Consider the following 20,165-nt stretch of genomic DNA (forward strand, 5'->3'; position numbering starts at 1 on the left):
AACGCATCAACATACGATTTGCGCTTTCTAGTCATGAGAAATCTTTGTGATGATCATCAAAGGATCTGCCATTGTTGCTCTGATACCATAAAAGTGAAACAGAGAAAAGAAGAAGAAAGGATTTCAATATATCGACATTGCTGATAAAATATCAGCTATTTATACAATTAGAAATAAACCCTAAGGCTAATTACAATATAACTCCTTCAACTATTATTATTCTCTAACAATGTTAATGTTTTACTCTTTTAATTAAGTTTAAAGCTGGCTTAATACATCTTCTTAATCTTCCTGGTCTACTTTTCAAAAAGTTCTATTAAGTAAATGGTCTTTTGACTATTAGAAAGGGAGAACTTATACGGTGGACTGGGTACAATGGACCCAACCAATGAAAAGAGAGAAACATACTATTTCATTGGGAGATGATTGGTGTAAAGAAAGAAAGTGTACAATTGTCATGTTTTTATTGGCAAGTTTCAATGGACCAGGACCATAGTAGAATTTCTCATTAGGAAGATAACTATTAGCCTCCAAAATTTTATTAATGGCATCTTTTTCCTTTTAAATTTGCTTAAAAAGTATACATATGGACTTTTTTTTAAAATATCTCCTTTCTACATCACGTGAGTGTAAGTTTAAACAAGTTCAGGGGTAAATATAATATTTTAAAAGTATAGGAAGTAGTTGTATTTTTTAGATAAGTACAAATACTAAGGATGTATAAAACTTTTATAGTAGTGTTTACCTGGACCCTCATTCACCCTAAGATCCAGGCTCATTAAAATTCTACGGTGGAGATTGAAAGCATTCTAAGATGTAGATTTAATGGGTTTAGATCGAACGGTGAATGACCAATTTAGTCAACATGGCTGCTTTTGATTCATCCACACGACGAGTAGTGTGAATGACTTGCTTGTGGCTTTGGTTTTGAGCTGAGTTGGGTGACCTTGTGTTTTAACTCACACGATGTGTAGCATGGATGACACGTCATGTGAATTAACAAAAAATTGGGAAGAGATTTTCTTTTCTTCCCACACCACATGTGCCTTAGATGACACGTGGTGTGGTGCTTTTCCCGTCGCTCCCTTAGCCTTTGATTACTCACACGGTATGTGTTGTAAGTAACTAAACATGCTTATTTTATAATAGTACTTTGAATTAATGGTAATTAATTAAGAAAAATTATAAAATTGGGTCAAATGAGAGACCCATTTACATATTTAGTCCATTTAACCAACCTACTACAGACTATTTTTTTGTGATTTTTCCAAAATACCTTTAATATATATATAACACTTACAACTTTTTTAGTCTTTCTTGGTTCTCCCTTCCGTCTGACTTCGCATATTTCGCAATATGCGAAGTATGCGAAGATAATATTTATTCCAGAACATGAATTTAATTAGCATAATTCGCAATATGCGAAGACAATTCTAATTCGCAGAATAAATTTCACATTCGCATATTTCGCAACCTGCGAAGTAAAAGACGTGTTTTAAGCAGTATTATCTTCGTATATTTCGCAATCTGCGAAGTGATATATAACAATCTTTTTGTTCATCTAAAAATCTTTTTGCAGTTTCATAAAAAAAATAAAAAATAAAAATCTTAGAACCATTCCAAATCAGTAGACCCAAATTTGTAACTTCCATGCTTCCTTAAATAGATAGAAATGATTTGAGTTTTTCTTTTTCTTTTTATCTTTTTATCTTTTTTTATTCTAACATGTTATATTAATGTATGATTGTATGCCAAACCAGATTATGACTTCGAGAAACTGAGATACTCCAGAAGATTAGGTGCAATATCGAGATCTTTTTGGAAATCTATTTTTTTTATTACAAATTATATATTGAGATCTTTTATATTATTATAAAATGAAATTGTTAATATAATACTTTGCACATGGTTTGCAAGGGCATTTCAATCAACTAATTGGAATCTCATAAAGCAACGTGATGCGATGTTGTTGATTTCTTCTGTTGAAGAAGGTTCCATGACCATATGATGAGAAAGTAAAACTATATATTTAATGAAGTTTGCGGAAAGTTTTATTTCTTACCGTTTTTACGGTGGTCTTAATATTTTTATTATCTAATGGAATTTTATCATTCTAATATAAAAAATAATAGTAAAACCATATATCCAACAATACACGTAAAAGATATCAAATATGTCAATTGAAAAATACGTTCAATTTTTTGCAACAAAAGTTAGCTTCAACTAAATTATTTGTAATTATGAGTTTATTATTTAACAAATTGATATGGTATTTTCTTTATACATATGGGCAAAGAAATCATTCAGAATGACACATGCTTGATTTTTCAAATCTAATTCTCTACATCTTATTATTAGAAATAATGGAAACTGTTAGAAATATAGAATCAATTTTATATTTTGTTGACAACTCAGCTCAGCTCTGCTCAGCTCAGTTTTTTCTGTACTCTGCTATATAAGCAGTACTTCTCTTCAATAATATTCATTCGGAATAGAAAGATATTTCTCAAAACTCTTAGTAGAAAGATATTTCTCAAAACTCTTAGGTTATGAAGAGTTTTTACATGGTATCAGAGCAACAAGGAAATTAGATCCAAGTTGCTATCCAAATGACGAAAGGAAGAAGCTACGTCAATGTTGCACGGGGCAGAGATGATTTCTTCCTCGATGATATTGAAGAAGATGAAGAAATTACAGCACCACCGATTAAGTCTCCGAAACAGAAAAATCAAAAACCTAATGCTGAAACCAGTCGTAATCATGAAGTTGAAGCAGATTTGATTCAAGTCGGACTGAATCCATCAACGCAACGCCTTGATCGACGAAGTGAAATTCATTCAACACTAGAAATCTTCAAATCTGTGCGACATTATGATAATCCAGGTTCTATACTTGTGAATACACCTATGAATGGATCTAACTATATTTCTTGGCGTCGATCAATGCTTATCGCTCTTAGTGTTAAGAAACGCATTAATTTTGTGCTTAAGGGTGAGGAAATACCATATCCTGATGCTAACATTGATGCATATGAAGATTAGATACAGGTGGATAATCTAGTGTTTTCATGGATTATGAACTGCTTAAGTAAAGAATTGCAGGATACTTTTCTATTTGCTCCTACTACACGGGCTCTGTGGAAAGAACTTGAGCATGGATATGCAGAGGACATTGGTCATTTGTATTTTCATCTTAAAAAGGAATTAAACAGCATCACACAAGGACAGATGACTGTAACTGCATTTTTTAATAAACTGAAACGATTGTGGGACGAAATTTTGGCTCTCAAACCGATTCTCAATTGCAAATGTGGTGGAGCCAGAGAATTGATACAGAGTAGATGCGATGAGGATAAACTTTTGCAGTTCTTATGTGGATTGAACATCGAGTTTGAGCATGTTCGCAATCAGATACTCCTGATGGATCCAATGCCAAATGTCAATCGCGCATTCTCTATGCTATTGCGAATTGAGAAATAAAAGGAGTCAACAACTGATGGCAAGGCAGATTTTGCTCATATTGCAACTGCTAACAAACAACCTAATGCAGTGACTGCACCTGCAGGTCCTAGATCTGTCAACAAACAAAAAGAAGACAAAAGTAATCTCTACTGTGATTATTGCAAACGCAAGAAGCATGATCGCAGCACATGTTTTCGCATCCATGGATATCCTGATTGGTGGACAGGATCCAAGAAGACTGGTCCTGCTGGTCCTCCAGCAAAAGCTCTTCTTACTCATGAAGCACATACTCCATTTGATGAAAGCTCCACTGATTCAGATGATGAGAAAGAGATGCAGAAATTGATTCAACAAGAAATTCAGAAATACAAGAAGAATAAAGGCAAAAAACAGGTTGATTTCACTGATTTTGCTCGTACCAAGGATACAGGAGAGCATAGTCATTATGCATCCAGTTCAGGTATGCGTAAGACTTATTTACTATCTGTGAATCATAACTGCCACAACAGTCAAGCTGTATGGATAATTGATTCTGGAGCTACCACTCATATGAGCATCTCCATAAACAACTTCTCTAGTATTAGAAGTTTGGACAAAGCAAGAAAGGTTTACCTACCTGATGGTTCAGTCAAGCTTGTTAACAAGATTGGAGATGTGAAGCTAAGCTCCAATCTCATACTGCATAATGTCCTGTTCATTGATTGTTTTGATTACAACTTGCTTTCTGTTGCACAACTACTAAAGGATACAGGTTTGCAAATGACATTTACACCTTATAAATGTATTTTGCAGGACCATATCTCTAAACATATCCTAGCTGAAGGAACACAACAAGACCACTTATACCATTTGTCCAATGGTCCTTTTAATTCCATTTCCAATAATGTGATTTCTAGTACTGTTTCTAGTACTGTTTTACATACTACTAGTGCTACAAATAATGGTAGTTTGTGGCATAGACGGCTAGGTCATGTATCTGTTCATAAACAGAAATATATCCCTGTATTTGACAATTGTAATGAGCATGATGATTGTGATATTTGCCTAAGGTCCAAGCAGCACAGAAAACCTTTTCCTACTAGTAACTCTCAAACACATAAACCTTTCGAACTAGTTCATATAGATTGTTGGGGGCCTTTTCATAAACATTCACTCACAGGGGATAGATATATGCTCACTTTGGTTGATGACTATACTAGAAACACCTGGACCATGCTATTCAAGCATAAGACTGAAGTGCCTCACTTGATTTCTGTTTTCATTAATATGATCAAAACTCAGTTTGAGATCAATATCAAGAACATTCGCACTGACAATGGGACTGAGTTTGTAGGTGTTGAAACACCTTTCCACAAGATTTTGATTTGACAAAATCATCCATGATTAAGAGGCAATTAAATTTAGATGCTTTGATTTAATTGTACTAATGAGTTTGTTCAATATTGAGTGCAAAAATATATATAAAGTAAAGACAGGACAAAAGTCAGCATAAGCAAATCTAAGTGAAAAGCAACTCAGCATGACAGAATGGAAGCTGAGTGGAATAGGACTCAGAAGCAAAACGAAGCTGACTAAAATTGAAGACTTCCTCAGAAGCGTTTACACAGAACGGAGCTGACCAAGAATGAACTCAGCTTAGAAGTTGAACATCCGAAGATTACGAAGAAAGCTGAATGACAGTCAAGACAGCATGAAGGATCCGTTCACTAAAGGACAAAGTCTGCAAATCTTCTGCACCAATAATTGGAACCTCGAAGACACATAAAAGACCAATTCCAAGAGTTATGGGTCATTATATTATTGGAAAAAGACAACTGGCACAAACAGACAAGCCAGACGCAAGAAGACAAATCTGACGCGTGAAGAAAACAGAGAAAGGGAATGGCGGAGCAGTCTGAAGCTGACCAGAAATTGTTCCCCAAAAGAGCCGTTTTGGTGTTAACGGTAACAACAATTCAAGATCCAAATCTGCAATTTCCTTCTATAAAAGGACAATGAAGAACCTTGGATCATCACCGAAGAATCAAGAGAAAAATACAAAGAGAGAAAATCCTGAAAGCACTCAAATACAAAAAGATCTTACACCCATTTTTCTATTCTCTGTGTAAATGCTAGATTGATTGTTGTATAATCATCTAAAGTGTTCTTTAGCATAAAAAGAACAAGTCTGTGATCAATAGGAATATTGAGAGTGTTAAGCTGAGCACTTGGTTGTAAGCATTCAGTGGTAGAGAAATCTAGGTGCTGGGTTGTAGCACATAGTAGGAGTTGAGTAGACGAATAGAGGAAGGTACTCTTGCATATTCAACTGCCTTGTAATTGGTTTGTGCTCTACCGTTAAAGAGCTCAGTATTGGATTCAAAACGCCCCGAGGACTCTGGGGACTGGACGTAGGCAGAGAGGCCGAACCAGGATAAGTGATACTGAGTAATCTCTGAACTCTCTTTTATATTGTATGTGTTGTTTGCTATATTTACTCAGCATATAAATTGCCTAAGCTGACCTTGAGTAAATAAGTGGTGCTGAGTTAAGAAGCTGACCTCCCAGAGTGTCAATTCTCAACTCACAAGAAAACAACTTTAGTCAACATCTGACTAAAGCTGTCTTCAAACATATCTCGCCAAGCTGACCAAAAAGCTGAGTTAATAAACTCTCAAAATAACTTCCAGTCAACTTAATTAAAACGCGAAAAAGTTATATTAGTTCCTAACCCCCCCTTGGAAATAATTACCAGGGACCAACAAGTGGTATCAGAGCTTAAGCTCACTACTCAAAGATTTAACAATCTTGAGCTGATCCCTAAAAATGGGTGAGAATAGCACTCGGTTCCTTCCAGGAAACCAAACAACACATATACTCCCTGAGGGACTATCAATCACTAGACCTCCCCTATTCTTTGGGTCAAATTATACATTCTGGAAGAATAGGATGAAAAACTTTATTCAAGCCACAAACATGAGTGCATGGCTTGCAATTGTTCAAGGTCCACATGTGCCATACAAAACTGTTAACGATGAGAAAATTGTTAAAAGTGAGGCTGAGTGGACAGAGGATGACCTCAGAAAATTACAAAATAATGCTTCGGCTATAAACATGCTTCACTGTGCGTTAGATGCTGCATAATACAATAAGATTTCAGGTTGCGAGTCAGTACAGGAGATTTGGAAGAAGCTTGAAGTAACCTATGAAGGGACAAGCAAAGTTAAGGAGTCTAAAGTCAATCAACATATGAGACTCTACGAGCTGTTTGAGATGAATGAGAATGAAGACATCTCAGAAATGAACGCAAGGTTCACCAATATTATAAACGAGCTAAAAAGGCTTGGAAAGAACTTCACTGAAGAGGAACAAGTGAAGAAAATTCTGAGAAGTCTGCCTAAGAGTTGGCAAGCAAAGACAACAGCCGTAGAAGAAGCTCAAGACTTGACTACCTATAAATATGATGAGCTGATCGGATCCCTGCTGACCTATGAAATCTCTATGAAAAACTTTGAAGCTAAAGAGAAAGAAAAATCAGAAGATAAGAAACAAAAGTCACTTGTCATGAAAGCTGACTCGACTGAAGCTGAGTCAACTGATGATGAGGAAATAGCCATGTTCACAAGAAAGATGAAGAAGCTATTCAGAAGGAATGATAGAAACGGCAAAAGGTCATTTAGAAGAAATGACAAGTATAAAGCCGAGTCAAGTGGCAAGTACAAGAAGGACATCTCGAAGTCTGTCACATGTTTTGAATGTCATCAAACTGGGCACATCAAGTCAAGCTATCCCAACCTCAAGAAAGAGAAGAAGGGAAGCAAAAAGGCTATGGTGGCCACATGGAGTGACAGTGATGAGTCTATATCATCTGAGGCTGAGCAAAATGAAACAGCCAACATATGTTTTATGGCAGATGATGGAGCTGACCAATCCCAATCTGAGCAAGCTGACTTTTCTGATGAAACTGACCAGGAGGATCACAACAATGAGGTCAGTTTGACATGCGTGGAGAAGTCAAAACTATGGTATATAGACAGCGCATGCTTAAGGCATATGACATGTGATGAAACTCAGTTCATCACACTAGAGCTTAAACGAGGTGGAAGTGTAAGCTTTGGAGACAACAAGAAGGGTAAGATAGTCGGCTCAGGTACTATCGGAGGTAACCCAACTATTGAGTCTGTCTCCTTAGTTAAAGGTCTCAAATACAATCTGCTGAGTGTAGCTCAGCTTTGCAAGAGCGGCAGAAAGGTTGTATTTGATGATACTAAGTGTCAAATACTCGAGGAAAATACAAATGAATTAATTTTAACTGCCCCTCGTGTAGAAAATGTATACATGTTAAACTTAGAAAAACAGTTTTCTAAAAACACATGCTTAGTGTCTAAAGAGGACAACTCCTGGCTATGGCATAGAAGACTTGGGCATGTCAGCATGGACCTTCTTGCCAAACTAGCTAGAAAGCAATTAGTTGAGGGATTACCCAAATTAAAGTTTGAAAAAGATCAACTGTGTAAAGCCTGTCAGCAAGGCAAACAAACTAAAAAGTCATTTCATAGCAAAAATATTGTCTCAACCAAAAGACCATTGGAATTACTACACTTGGATCTTTTCGGACCTATCCAGCCACTCAGCTTGGGAGGTAAGAAATTTTCCTTGGTTATTGTAGATGATTTCTCTCGGTACACTGGGATCATCTTGCTGAGTAGCAAGGATGAAACCTTTGAGATGTTTACCACATTGATCAAAAATCTTGAAAATGATAAAGACCTAAGAGTAGCTCACATTAGAAGCCACAATGGTGGAGAATTCAAAAACCAACAGTTTGATGAATTCTGTGAAACCAGTGGTATTGACCACAACTTCTCTGCTCCTAGAACACCTCAACAAAATGGGGTCGTTGAAAGGAAAAATAGAACCATTGTCGAAATAGCTAGGACAATGCTGAGTGAAAATAGGCTTCCAAAGTACTTCTGGGGTGAAGCTGTTCACACGGCATGTTACATACTGAATAGGGCTCTAGTTAGACCTATACTTAAGAAAACCCCATATGAGCTTTGGAAAGGACGAAAGCCCAACATTGGATACTTTCGTGCCTTTGGGTGCAAATGCTTTATACTCAATACAAAAGACAACCTTGCTAAATTTGATGCTAAAGCTGACGAGGCGATCTTTTTAGGGTACTCAACAAACAGTAAAGCATATAGAGTATTTAATAAAAGAACTCAGGTTGTAGAAGAGTCTGTACATGTTGAGTTCGATGAAACTGACCCTACAGGTAAATCAGCTCAGCCTGAAGAAGATGAACCAGGCTCAGCTTCCGCTGATCAACCAGAAGCCTCTATGTCATCTATAAAGGAGCTGACCCAAGGTAAGCAAGAAATTGAAATATCATTTGCTGACCAATCTATTCCTGTAGAGATTGTAGAAACTCCTCTTCCAAACGACTCAACATTGCCCAAGGAAATAAAGATCCCAAGAGGACATACTGAGCAGGCCATTTTTGATGCTGCCAACAACAAGTTGATGACCAGAGATCAGCTTAGAAAATACCTTAGCAATGTTGCCTTCGTCTCAATGCTTGAGCCAAAGAATTTTGCTGATGCTGAGCAAGATGAACATTGGATAAATGCCATGCAAGAAGAACTTGATCAATTCACCAGAAATGAGGTATGGGATCTAGTACCTAGACCTAGGAATCAAAAGCCCATAGGAACCAAATGGGTCTTTAGAAATAAACTAGATGAGCATGGAAATGTGATTAGAAACAAAGCTCGACTTGTAGCCCAAGGCTATAGTCAGCAAGAAGGTATAGACTATGGAGAAACATTTGCACCTGTTGCTAGGCTAGAAGCTATACGTATATTGTGTGCCTATGCTAGTTTCATGAATTTTAAACTATACCAGATGGATGTGAAAAGTGCATTTCTTAATGGCTTTATAAACGAAGAGGTATATGTTAATCAACCTCATGGGTTTGAAGATTCAAAGTTTCCAAACCACGTTTATAAACTCAAAAAGGCCTTGTATGGCCTGAAACAAGCTCCAAGAGCTTGGTATGAGAGGTTGACCAATTTCCTGCTGACCAGGAACTATGTCAGAGGAAAAGCTGACATAACCTTGTTTATTAAGAAAAAGGGTAAACATACCCTACTTCCACAGATATACGTAGATGATATAATATTTGGTGCTACTGACGAGTCTTTGTGCAAAGAATTTAGCCAACAGATGCAAACTGAGTTTGAAATGTCAATGATGGGTGAACTCAACTTCTTCCTTGGACTTCAAATCAAGCAAGGTAAGAATGGCATCTTTATAAGTCAGTATAAGTACACCAAGGAAATATTAAAGAAATTCAGCATGGTAGATTGCAAACCAATATCAACCCCCATGGGTACTGATACTGTCCTATGCAAGGATGAGAAGAGTAAGTCAGTTGATTGTAAACTCTATCGAGGTATGATAGGTTCTTTACTCTATCTCACTGCTAGTAGACCGGATATTTAATACTCAGTATGCTATTGTGCTAGATATCAAGCTGACCCCAGGGAATCTCATCTAACGGCTGTGAAAAGAATTTTTAGATACTTGCAAAGCTCAGTTGATGCAGGTCTATGGTATCCAACCTCAAATGACTTCGCACTCATTGGATATACTGATGCTAACTATGGACGAGATAAGCTAGAACGGAAGAGTACTTCGGGAGGATGTCATTTCCTTGGAAGCTGTCTAGTATCTTGGTTCAGCAAGAAGCAATCATCCGTAGCTCTGTCTACAACTGAAGCTGAGTATGTGGCTGCTGGAAGCTGTGTTGCACAAGTCCTATGGATAAAGCAACAGCTTGAGGATTACGGAGTCAAAACAAAGACAATAGAGATCAAATGCGACAACAAAAGTGTCATTGATCTATCTAAGAATCCAGTCCAACACAGCAGGATGAAGCATGTTAGCATAAGACATCACTTCATCAGAGACCATGTACTAAAAGATGAGATCAAACTGACCTACGTGCCAACAAATGATCAGCTTGCAGATATCTTCACTAAACCCTTAGCACGAGAACAATTCAATACACTGAGGGAAGCCATTGGTATGTCAAATCCACTCTAAATAACTCTGTATGATTGAATGATTGCTATACTAAGTGGAAATTTGAATGAATGTGCAAATGCCATGCTAAGTAAATTAACAATAAATATCTACTCTCTATTAAGTTTAAAAATAGAAAAATAACCTCATGCTAAATAGACATAAACATTGAGTGGTTATACTGAGTAGATACAAATGTTGAGTAAATATCCTATGCTGAGTAGATAGACATATTGAGTCTTCATCTTATGCTGAGTAGAAGCACATACTGAGTGCTCAAACGTATGCTGAGTTATTTAGAGATAGACAAAACATGGGCACTCAACATCACGAATGCTTCGAATTCTAGAAAAATAAAAAAGAAACCCACTCGCGTAAAATGAACCTACACGTGTAACCTCTGGCACCTTGGAAAGACGCACATTAATGGCAAATCCCATGCGCCGAAGATGTCATAAATGACAGAATCTTTGTCGGTTGAATGTCCCTAGGTAAAACGGCTAGTTAATAAATAAGGGCCGCCGTAAATCGGTATAAAATATGGAAGAATCCCCACTCACGAATTCTTACGCTTGCAATCTCCTGCAAATCGAACTTCTCTCTCTCCCTAAAAACCTCAAAACCTTCAAAAATGGCTTCTGGCAAAAACAAAACCCCTAAAACTCAAACCTCAAACAAACCCACTCAGGCTGACCAGGCGGGTCCTTCGACGGAAATAGAAAGGAAAATGATAAAAGTGCACACAAGGGTCAATAATCTAGAGGTTCTAAAATGACGATGGTTTTCTCCAAGCTTTGTCTCGTCTGAGAAACCATTCTGTGAATGGATCGAGAAGAACAAGTGGAAAGGTCTCTTCTCTTTTTCAGGAACAACCTATCCCAGGTTAGTACGAGAATTCTACTCGAATCTACATGTTGATGCAGATGACTCTGACTATTTGGAGACCATAGTTAAAGGTCAGAAAATCATCGTAACCCCTGCCTATCTAGCCACCTTACTAGATTTACCAGACGAAGGAATTCAGTTTAGAACAACGAAGGAAAAAGTGCCAAAAGACACGGCTGAGAAGCTCAAGGGGTTCTGTAAACCTAAGGAGCATAAGGGCGAGATACCCAGCACCTGTATGGGAAAAGAACAGAAGATGGTCCATTACATGCTGACCAACTTCATCTTCCCCAAACTCAACTCAGCTTCATCCGCATCAAACTTCGAACAGTGCTTCATCTGGCACATATTGACCTACACTCCGCTCAATCTTCCCGTCTTCCTAGTTGGAGCTTTTCAACGAAGTGGTAAGAAACTCCGCTTGGGCTCTCTCATTACAAAAATTCTCGAGGACAAGCAGATAGAAACGATCAATGAAACAAGTAGCTTAGGAAATGAAATCACTGCAGTTCTACTGGATGGACTGTTGTACAATCAACCCTTGAAGGGATATGAAGGAGCTGGAGATGCTGAGGAAGATGAAGAAGCTGAGCAACCATAAATTGAGCTTAAAATTGAGCCTGCAAAAGATGTTGAGGCTCATGCTGAGTCACTTGAGACAGCTAAGCCTGAGAGGAAGAAGAAGAGGAAGGCTATAGAAACCTGCTCAAAAGACATTCATGCTGTCCCAAAGAAAGTAAGGCTATTATCAAAAGAAAAAGCTAAAGCTGACAAGGCTAAGGAGCAAGCTGAGTTAGCTGAGAAAAGAAAAAGGCAAGAAGAGCCTGAGGATGAGGAAGAAACCCATGAATCCCCTTTAAAGAAAAGGAAGAAGTTTAACACTTTACAAATAGTTGAAACTGCACCCCTAGATGAAGCTATCTCTACAGGTCATGGAACTGACCTAGACAATGCAGCTAAGAAAGGAACTGAGCAACAAGCTGCGGATGAAACGCATGCTGAGGAAGAAGTTAATACTGAGCAGGTAGAACACACCAATGTTGAGAAATCTCAGGATGATGCTGAGCAGGGAGAAAAAGAAAGTGATGCTGTTGAGGGTCATGCTGAGCAACTTGTAGAAGAAGAGACAGTTGCTACTGAGTCCAGCGAAGAAATTCAAGCTGACCCTTCATCCCCAAAAGCTACGACACAACGAAGACTTAAGAAGAAGGCGCAAAAGCAAATTGATCTTATGGATGCTTTTCCTGCAGAATAAATTGAGGATGACCTCTCCAACATCCAGTTCAAATATTTCTCGAATGAGACTGAGTCACCACCAGAAAATCCTGTAGAAAAACAAGCCTCTGTTACTCAGGATGAGGAACAAGCCAAAAACCCTGTAGATCCAATCCAAGCTGCTCAAGGTGACACACTTCCTGTTTCCACTTCACCTCTTCAAGCTGAGCAGATTAACTTGTCTAATCAAACTCCACCTCCAACACAACATGTTGATGACTCAGCTCATCCAATCAATCAAAGTCCAGGTACCAATCAAGGTACTCAATCTAGCAGAGAACCAACTCCTCCACCACCATCAAACTCAGTACCAGCCTCTGAGTCTAATGCTGCTAAATTTGCATACTTGAATGCTACTAAGTCTGGCCGACGTGTCATTGCTTCTGCTTAGTCCTTGCTTCAAGATTTCAATACTACTCAAGCTGATGGTCATCAATCTACTCAAGCTGAGTCCTCCCACCTGTCAGGTATTACTCAACTTCTGAATGAACTTCGAGGACTAAAAGATCTGGTTAGCATTATCACTACGGTTCAAACTCAGCAACCAAATCAAGGGCAAATAGCAAAAATGACCGAACTGATGCTTACAATGGCAACCCATATGAATTCACTTGAAGGGCAAGTTCAAAAATTATCGGCAATCAATCCAGGGTATGCAACTTCAACTGAACTGCAAGAACATTTTGTTAAGTTAAATGCGGAACTGACAAAATCTAGTACCACTGCCCATACTGAGTATGCTACCTCTGCTGAGTTGCATGATTGCTTTACCAAGCTGAATGCTAAGCTGACCAAATCAAGTCCACCCGGCAATGCTGAGTTTGTCACCTCTGCCGAACTCCAACAATGCTTCACCAAGCTTAATGCTGAGATGACCAGTACACGTGACTTAGTATCCTCCTCTTCTCAGTGTACTATTGACCAACTAAGTGAAGCTGTCAGACTCCTCAACATAGACAGAGCACAGATGGATGTTGATCCAGTCTCCAATAGTGAACTCATGAGCTTTTCACAAGCTATCATAAAGGCAATGCGCATCAACAATGCTCAGCGCATGTTCTATGATTCTGCCTTGCTCAAGATGTTCCATCAATCGTTTAGTCAGACCACTAGCTCGCTCACATGGCTCAGCAAATCCCATGAATGCCTCCTTAGCATGATCAGTAGCTCCCTCAGGGTTCCTCGGCATGTCCAGGATGATAGTGTTCCTGTAATTGATGGTTTAGGTGAAAGCACTAAGCGACTTCAGCGCTATTCTCACTACCTCTCCAATGCCGCTCGCAATGAAACTTTTCTCTACAAACCCGATGATGGCAAAACGGGGGAGAACATTCAAGAGGGAACTCAGCCTACTCAGCCTGCAGTTGGTGCGTCTGGGAGCAAAGATAAAGGGAAGGGAGTATACCAACCTGACCATCAGGCTCAGGTCAACTTGAAGAAAAAGAAGAAGAACTAGCTCAGTTAATATCTAGGACTTAGCTTTATATCCTGTCTTTAAATATATGTGTTTTTGAATTTGTGTTTTGAATTTGAAAGGTCAATATATTATAAGTATTAATTTTCTTCCCGACCTGACTAATAAAATTTGAACAAACAAATCAAGAAGTTAAACACACTCAGTATGCATTAACACCAAAACAACTTATGCAATAAACTGAGAAACAACATACTTCTAATATTTTTGAAAAATTGACTTTAATCCAGCCAAGCTCAAATCTAAAACTAAGTCAGTATACACAAATGTCTTAAAACTAATTCAATTAAACATTGGAAGGTTTAGAATTAAGTTAAGACAATATGTGCAACCCTTACGGGGGAGTCATTCCAAAAATATCAATCATGGGGTAACTTATAACTGAGTTCCATAATTATGTATTTTGCTAACATCAAAATGAGGGAGTTTGTTGAAACACCTTTCCACAAGATTTTGATTTGACAAAATCATCCATGATTAAGAGGCAATTAAATTTAGATGCTTTGATTTAATTGTACTAATGAGTTTGTTCAATATTGAGTGCAAAAATATATATAAAGTAAAGACAAGACAAAAGTCAGCATAAGCAAAGCTAAGTGGAAAGCAACTCAGCATGACAGAATGGAAACTGAGTGGAATAGGACTCAGAAGCAAAACGAAGCTGACTAAAATTGAAGACTTCCTCAAAAGCGTTTACACAGAACGGAGCTGACCAAGAATGAACTCAGCTTAGAAGTTGAACATCCGAAGATTACGAAGAAAGCTGAATGACAGTCAGGACAGCATGAAGGATCCGTTCACTAAAGGACAAAGTCTGCAAATCTTCTGCACCAATAATTGGAACCTCGAAGACACATAAAAGACAAATTCCAAGAGTCATGGGTCATTGGATTATTGGAAAAAGACAACTGGTGCAAACAGACAAGCCAGACGTAAGAAGACAAATCTGACGCGTGAAGAAAACAGAGAAAGGGAATGGCGGAGCAGTCTGAAGCTGACCAGAAATTGTTCCCCAAAAGAGCCGTTTTGGTGTTAACGGTAACAACAATTCAAGATCCAAATCTGCAATTTCCTTCTATAAAAGGACAATGAAGAACCTTGGATCATCACCGAAGAATCAAGAGAAAAATACAAAGAGAGAAAATCCTGAAAGCACTCAAATACAAAAAGATCTTACACCCATTTTTCTATTCTCTGTGTAAATGTTAGATTGATTGTTGTATAATCATCTAAAGTGTTCTTTAGCATAAAAAGAACAAGTCTGTGATCAATAGGAATATTGAGAGTGTTAAGCTGAGCGCTTGGTTGTAAGCATTCAGTGGTAGAGAAATCTAGGTGCTGGGTTGTAGCACATAGTAGGAGTTGAGTAGACGAATAGAGGAAGGTACTCTTGCATATTCAACTGCCTTGTAATTGGTTTGTGCTCTACCATTAAAGAGCTCAGTATTGGATTCAAAAAGCCCGGAGGACTCTGGGGACTGGACGTAGGCAGAGAGGCCGAACCAGGATAAGTGATACTGAGTAATCTCTGAACTCTCCTTTATATTGTATGTGTTGTTTGCTATATTTACTCAGCATATAAATTGCCTAAGCTGACCTTGAGTAAATAAGTGGTGCTGAGTTAAGAAGCTGACCTCCTAGAGTGTCAATTCTCAACTCACAAGAAAACAACTTTAGTCAACATCTGACTAAAGCTGTCTTCAAACATATCTCGCCAAGCTGACCAAAAAGCTGAGTTAATAAACTCTCAAAATAACTTCCAGTCAGCTTAATTAAAACGCGAAAAAGTTATATTAGTTCATAACCCCCCCTTGGAACTAATTACCAGGGACCAACAGTAGGTACCTCTTGTCAGAATGTATTGCATACTCATGGGATTATTCATCAACGAACTTGTGCTTACACTCCACAACAGAATGGCATAGTGGAACGCAAGCACAGACACCTTATAGAGACTGGCAGAGCATTGCTTATGCTGGCTGGTCTTCCCATTGAGTTTTGGGGGGAAGCATTACTTCAAGCCACTGTGTTGATCAACATCATGCCTACAAAGGTACTTGGTTGGATCAGTCCTTAACAGAAACTTTATGATCAGTCACCACCTTATGATCGATTGAAAGTTTTTGGATGTTCATGTTATATAACCAATACTAATCCTCATAAGTCCAAATTTGAGGATAGATCATTTCCTGCCATTTACCTTGGCAATGCTCCACATCAAAAAGGTTTTAAAACCTATAATTTATCTACACAAAAGCTTGTCGTCTCTCGTGACATACATTTTCAAGAGGAGATGTTTCCCTACAAAAATCTCACACAAATTGCTAATGCTGATGTTCAAAACAACAATACACTCATTTTCCCATCTGTTGTAACAGATGAATCTGATTGTCATTATCAGTCTGCCTCTACACCTCTTATATCACATTCTCCACAACCAATTCAACAAAAACAAGGTGTCAATCAAGATATAGATCTTAATAACAATCCTTTAATATAACCTTCAACTCCATCTGATGTACCTATATCTCCACCATCTGTTCAAATTCTTCCTGTTCAGAGACACACCTCTAGAATCATCAAAAAGCCAACAAAATAAAATGACTTCGTTTTGAATACTGTGGTAGCAGATTCAGAAGCCAGTTTTTCTTTCACAACTACTCATGAAGCATACCTTGTCAACCTTAACAAAATTCATGAACCCAAATCCTATTCTGAAGCTAAATCTGATCCGAAATGGTTAGAAGCCATGACTAAAGAATTAAATGCCCTTGAAGCTAATCAAACCTGGGCTATGGTTCCTTTACCCCCTGACAAGCAAACTATTTCATCAAAGTGGTTATTTAAAGTTAAATACAACCCTGACGGTTCTGTGGAGCGTTATAAAGCACGACTAGTAGCTCGTGGATACACACAGAAGGCTGGAGTGGATTACAATGAATGTTTTGCTCCTGTTACAAAAGTAACATTTGTCCGTATGTTCACTGCAATTGCAGCAAGTAAAGGCTGGCCAATTCATCAAGCTGACATAAATAATGCATATCTTCATGGCCATATTGATGAAGATTTGTACATGGAGCCTCCAACAGGATATCATGTTGAGAAACCTGGATATGTTTGTAAACTTACCAAGTCTTTATATGGTTTAAAACAGGCCGGGCGTCAATGGAACCTAGAGTTCAACAACAAATTGAAAAGTATGGGGTTCAAAAAGAGCATTCATGATTATTGCTTGTTCATTTTGAAACAAGAATCTTATTTAATTGTCCTCATTATGTATGTTGATGACATCCTCATTACTGGAACTTCAGAAAAGTTAATCCAAGAGATAAAAGAGGAGCTTGATCGCACATTCACCATCAAGGATTTGGGAATTGCTCGTTACTTTTTGGGTGTGGAACTGGCTCGATCAGATTCTGACATATTACTCACTCAGCAGAAGTATATTCTTGATATGTTAAAAGATGCGAACATGAGTAATGCTAAAGTGGCCAGTAGTCCTTTCCCTTCCGGTTTACAATTTGATGCAATTTCAGATCCTTTTGAAGAACCAGAGCAATACAGGAGACTGATTGGTCGATTTTTGTACCTTGGTTTCACTCGTCCTGACATTGCTTATGTTACACAGCAGCTTAGTCAACATATGAATTCTCCCTCACAGGTCCATATGAAAATTGCTCAACATGTGCTTCAGTATTTGAAAGGAACAATGTCCATGGGGTTGTTCTATGCTGCGGATGCAGAATTCCAGTTATTCGCATATTGCGATTCTGATTGGGGACGATGTAAAATTACATGACGATCAGTAACCGGTTATTGTGTAATGTTAGGCAGCTCTTTGATAAGCTGGAAATCAAAGAAACAAGGAACGGTGACAAAATCGTCTGCTGAAGCTGAGTATCGAGCAATGGCAACCACCGTATGTGAGATCAAGTGGTTAACATACCTCTTTGCTGAGTTCCAGATTCAAGTGCAACTGCCGATTCCTCTATATTGCGACAATCAGTCAGCAATTTACATTGCTTCAAATCCAGTATTTCATGAACAAACAAAGCATATTGCCATTGATTGCCATATTGTTCGTGAATACTTGGAGGAAAAATTCATCACCACCCCACATGTGGCTTCACAATCACAATTGGCTGATGTGCTCACTAAGCCATTGAGTTCTAATCAGATGTGGCCAAGTTTATCCAAGTTGAGACTGGTCCGCATAACATCTCCAACTTGAGGGGGGGGGGTGTTAGAAATATAGAATCAATTTTATATTTTGTTGACAGCTCAGCTCAGCTCAGCTTTTTCTGTACTCTGCTATATAAGCAGTACCTCTCTTCAATAATATTCATTCGGAATAGAAAGATATTTCTCAAAACTCTTAGTAGAAAGATATTTCTCAAAGCTCTTAGGTTATGAAGAGTTTTTACAGAAACACTCAATTATTGAAATAATGCTGCATCATCAATTCCAAAAACAATAGATTTTATTGAGACAAAAACAAATTTAAGTAATTTTATTGAAACAAATTGAACTTTTGTGACGTTCTAATGATATTGTCCTAACTTTAACCACCGCGTGAAAGAATGAGAGAAGAGAGTAATATATTCCTAGTAGGGCTGATGTTTAAATGCTGGATCAAGATCACAAGGCCAAAATTGAGGGGTAATGGGTGTAATTTTACCCTTCTATAAATGATCTAAAATATTATTGAAACATTGTAATTGTTATTAAATAATTAAATAATTATTACTAATTAAATAATTGCATTATCTGACAATTTAATAACTTAAAAAGGAAATAATTGTGATGCTCCAAATTCATTTGATGTTCTATTTAAAGATCAAAACTCAGAACCAGAAAAAACACTGCTTCTCTTGTGCAGTATATTGAATAAACATCTCATCATGAAAACCGAAGAACATGAAGAAATAAACATCTCATCTCTTCCTCAAACATCAAGTTGGCATGTTCCAAACAATTTATACGAATACCAAGGATTTTGGTACTACTCAGATTTTCTGAAAGGCACCATATTGTTTCAGAAAAACTTCATCCCTCAAACCAACGATATTCTTCTTTGCAGCTTTCCAAAATCAGGTACAACTTGGCTTAAATCCCTCTCTGTTGCCATTTCAACCAGATCAAACTTTCCTGATAGTGATCCAAATTCCTCCCTAAATCCTCTACTCACTAAGCTACCACATGATATTGTGCCTTTACAGGAAATGCTTTATTTACTTGGCCAGAATAGGGACATTCAAAATCCCTTAATTTCAACACATGTCCCTTTCAATTCCTTGCCTAAATCCATCCTCAACTCCCACACTAAGATCATTTATGTCTGTAGGGATCCCAAGGATGTTCTTGTTTCGCTATGGCATTACCTGTCTAACAAGCAGTTAGGTGATGTAAAGTTAATTACAATCCCGGAGGCATATGAAAAATTCTGCAGTGGAGTTTTAGCTTATGGACCGTATTGGGATAATGTGTTAGGATATTGGAAAGTAAGCTTGGAATTTCCTGACAGAGTATTGTTTCTGAAATATGAAGATCTGATGAATGATACTTGTTTTTATGTGAAGAAAATGGCTGATTTCATGGGCTGTCCTTTCTCTGTTGATGAAGAGAAACAAGGTATAGTGGAGAAGATTGTTAAGCTCTGTAGTTTTGAGAGTTTGAGCAATTTAGAGGTGAATAAGAGCAAAGAAACTTCTAGCCATCTCCCCTACAAAATTGAAAACAATGCATTCTTCAGGGAAGGTAAAATTGGTGGCTGGAAGAACTATTTAACTGTTGAAATGGCAGAAAAGCTTGACCAAATTACACACCAAAAGTTTGATGGTTGTGGATTATATTTTTGAAAATTCAAGTTTATATATTCCATTCGATTGGGATTTACTGTGATTGATGTTTGGTTTTGGGTTATAATTTTGGGGTGTTTGTTGTTCATAAATTTAATATAAGTTTGTTATTTATAAATACAGATACAGACACAGATACAGAAA

The 20,165-nt window shown here is 37.7% G+C and overlaps 1 protein-coding gene across 1 annotated transcript; it reads left to right on the forward strand.

Annotated features, from left to right (window-relative positions):
- The first annotated feature begins 19,014 nt into the window (after nucleotides 1-19,014).
- Nucleotides 19,015-20,165, forward strand: LOC136227343 (flavonol sulfotransferase-like). The gene has a single exon (XM_066015983.1). The coding sequence runs from the start codon at nucleotides 19,065-19,067 to the stop codon at nucleotides 20,019-20,021; it is 957 nt and encodes a 318-aa protein (XP_065872055.1). The 5' UTR covers nucleotides 19,015-19,064; the 3' UTR covers nucleotides 20,022-20,165.

Source organism: Euphorbia lathyris, chromosome 4, assembly GCF_963576675.1.
Source record: "Euphorbia lathyris chromosome 4, ddEupLath1.1, whole genome shotgun sequence".
NCBI lineage: Eukaryota > Viridiplantae > Streptophyta > Magnoliopsida > Malpighiales > Euphorbiaceae > Euphorbia > Euphorbia lathyris.

Bases quoted from the DNA above. Each gene is read 5' to 3' on its own strand.
- LOC136227343 (XM_066015983.1), top strand. From the start codon at position 19,065: ATGAAAACCGAAGAACATGAAGAAATAAACATCTCATCTCTTCCTCAA.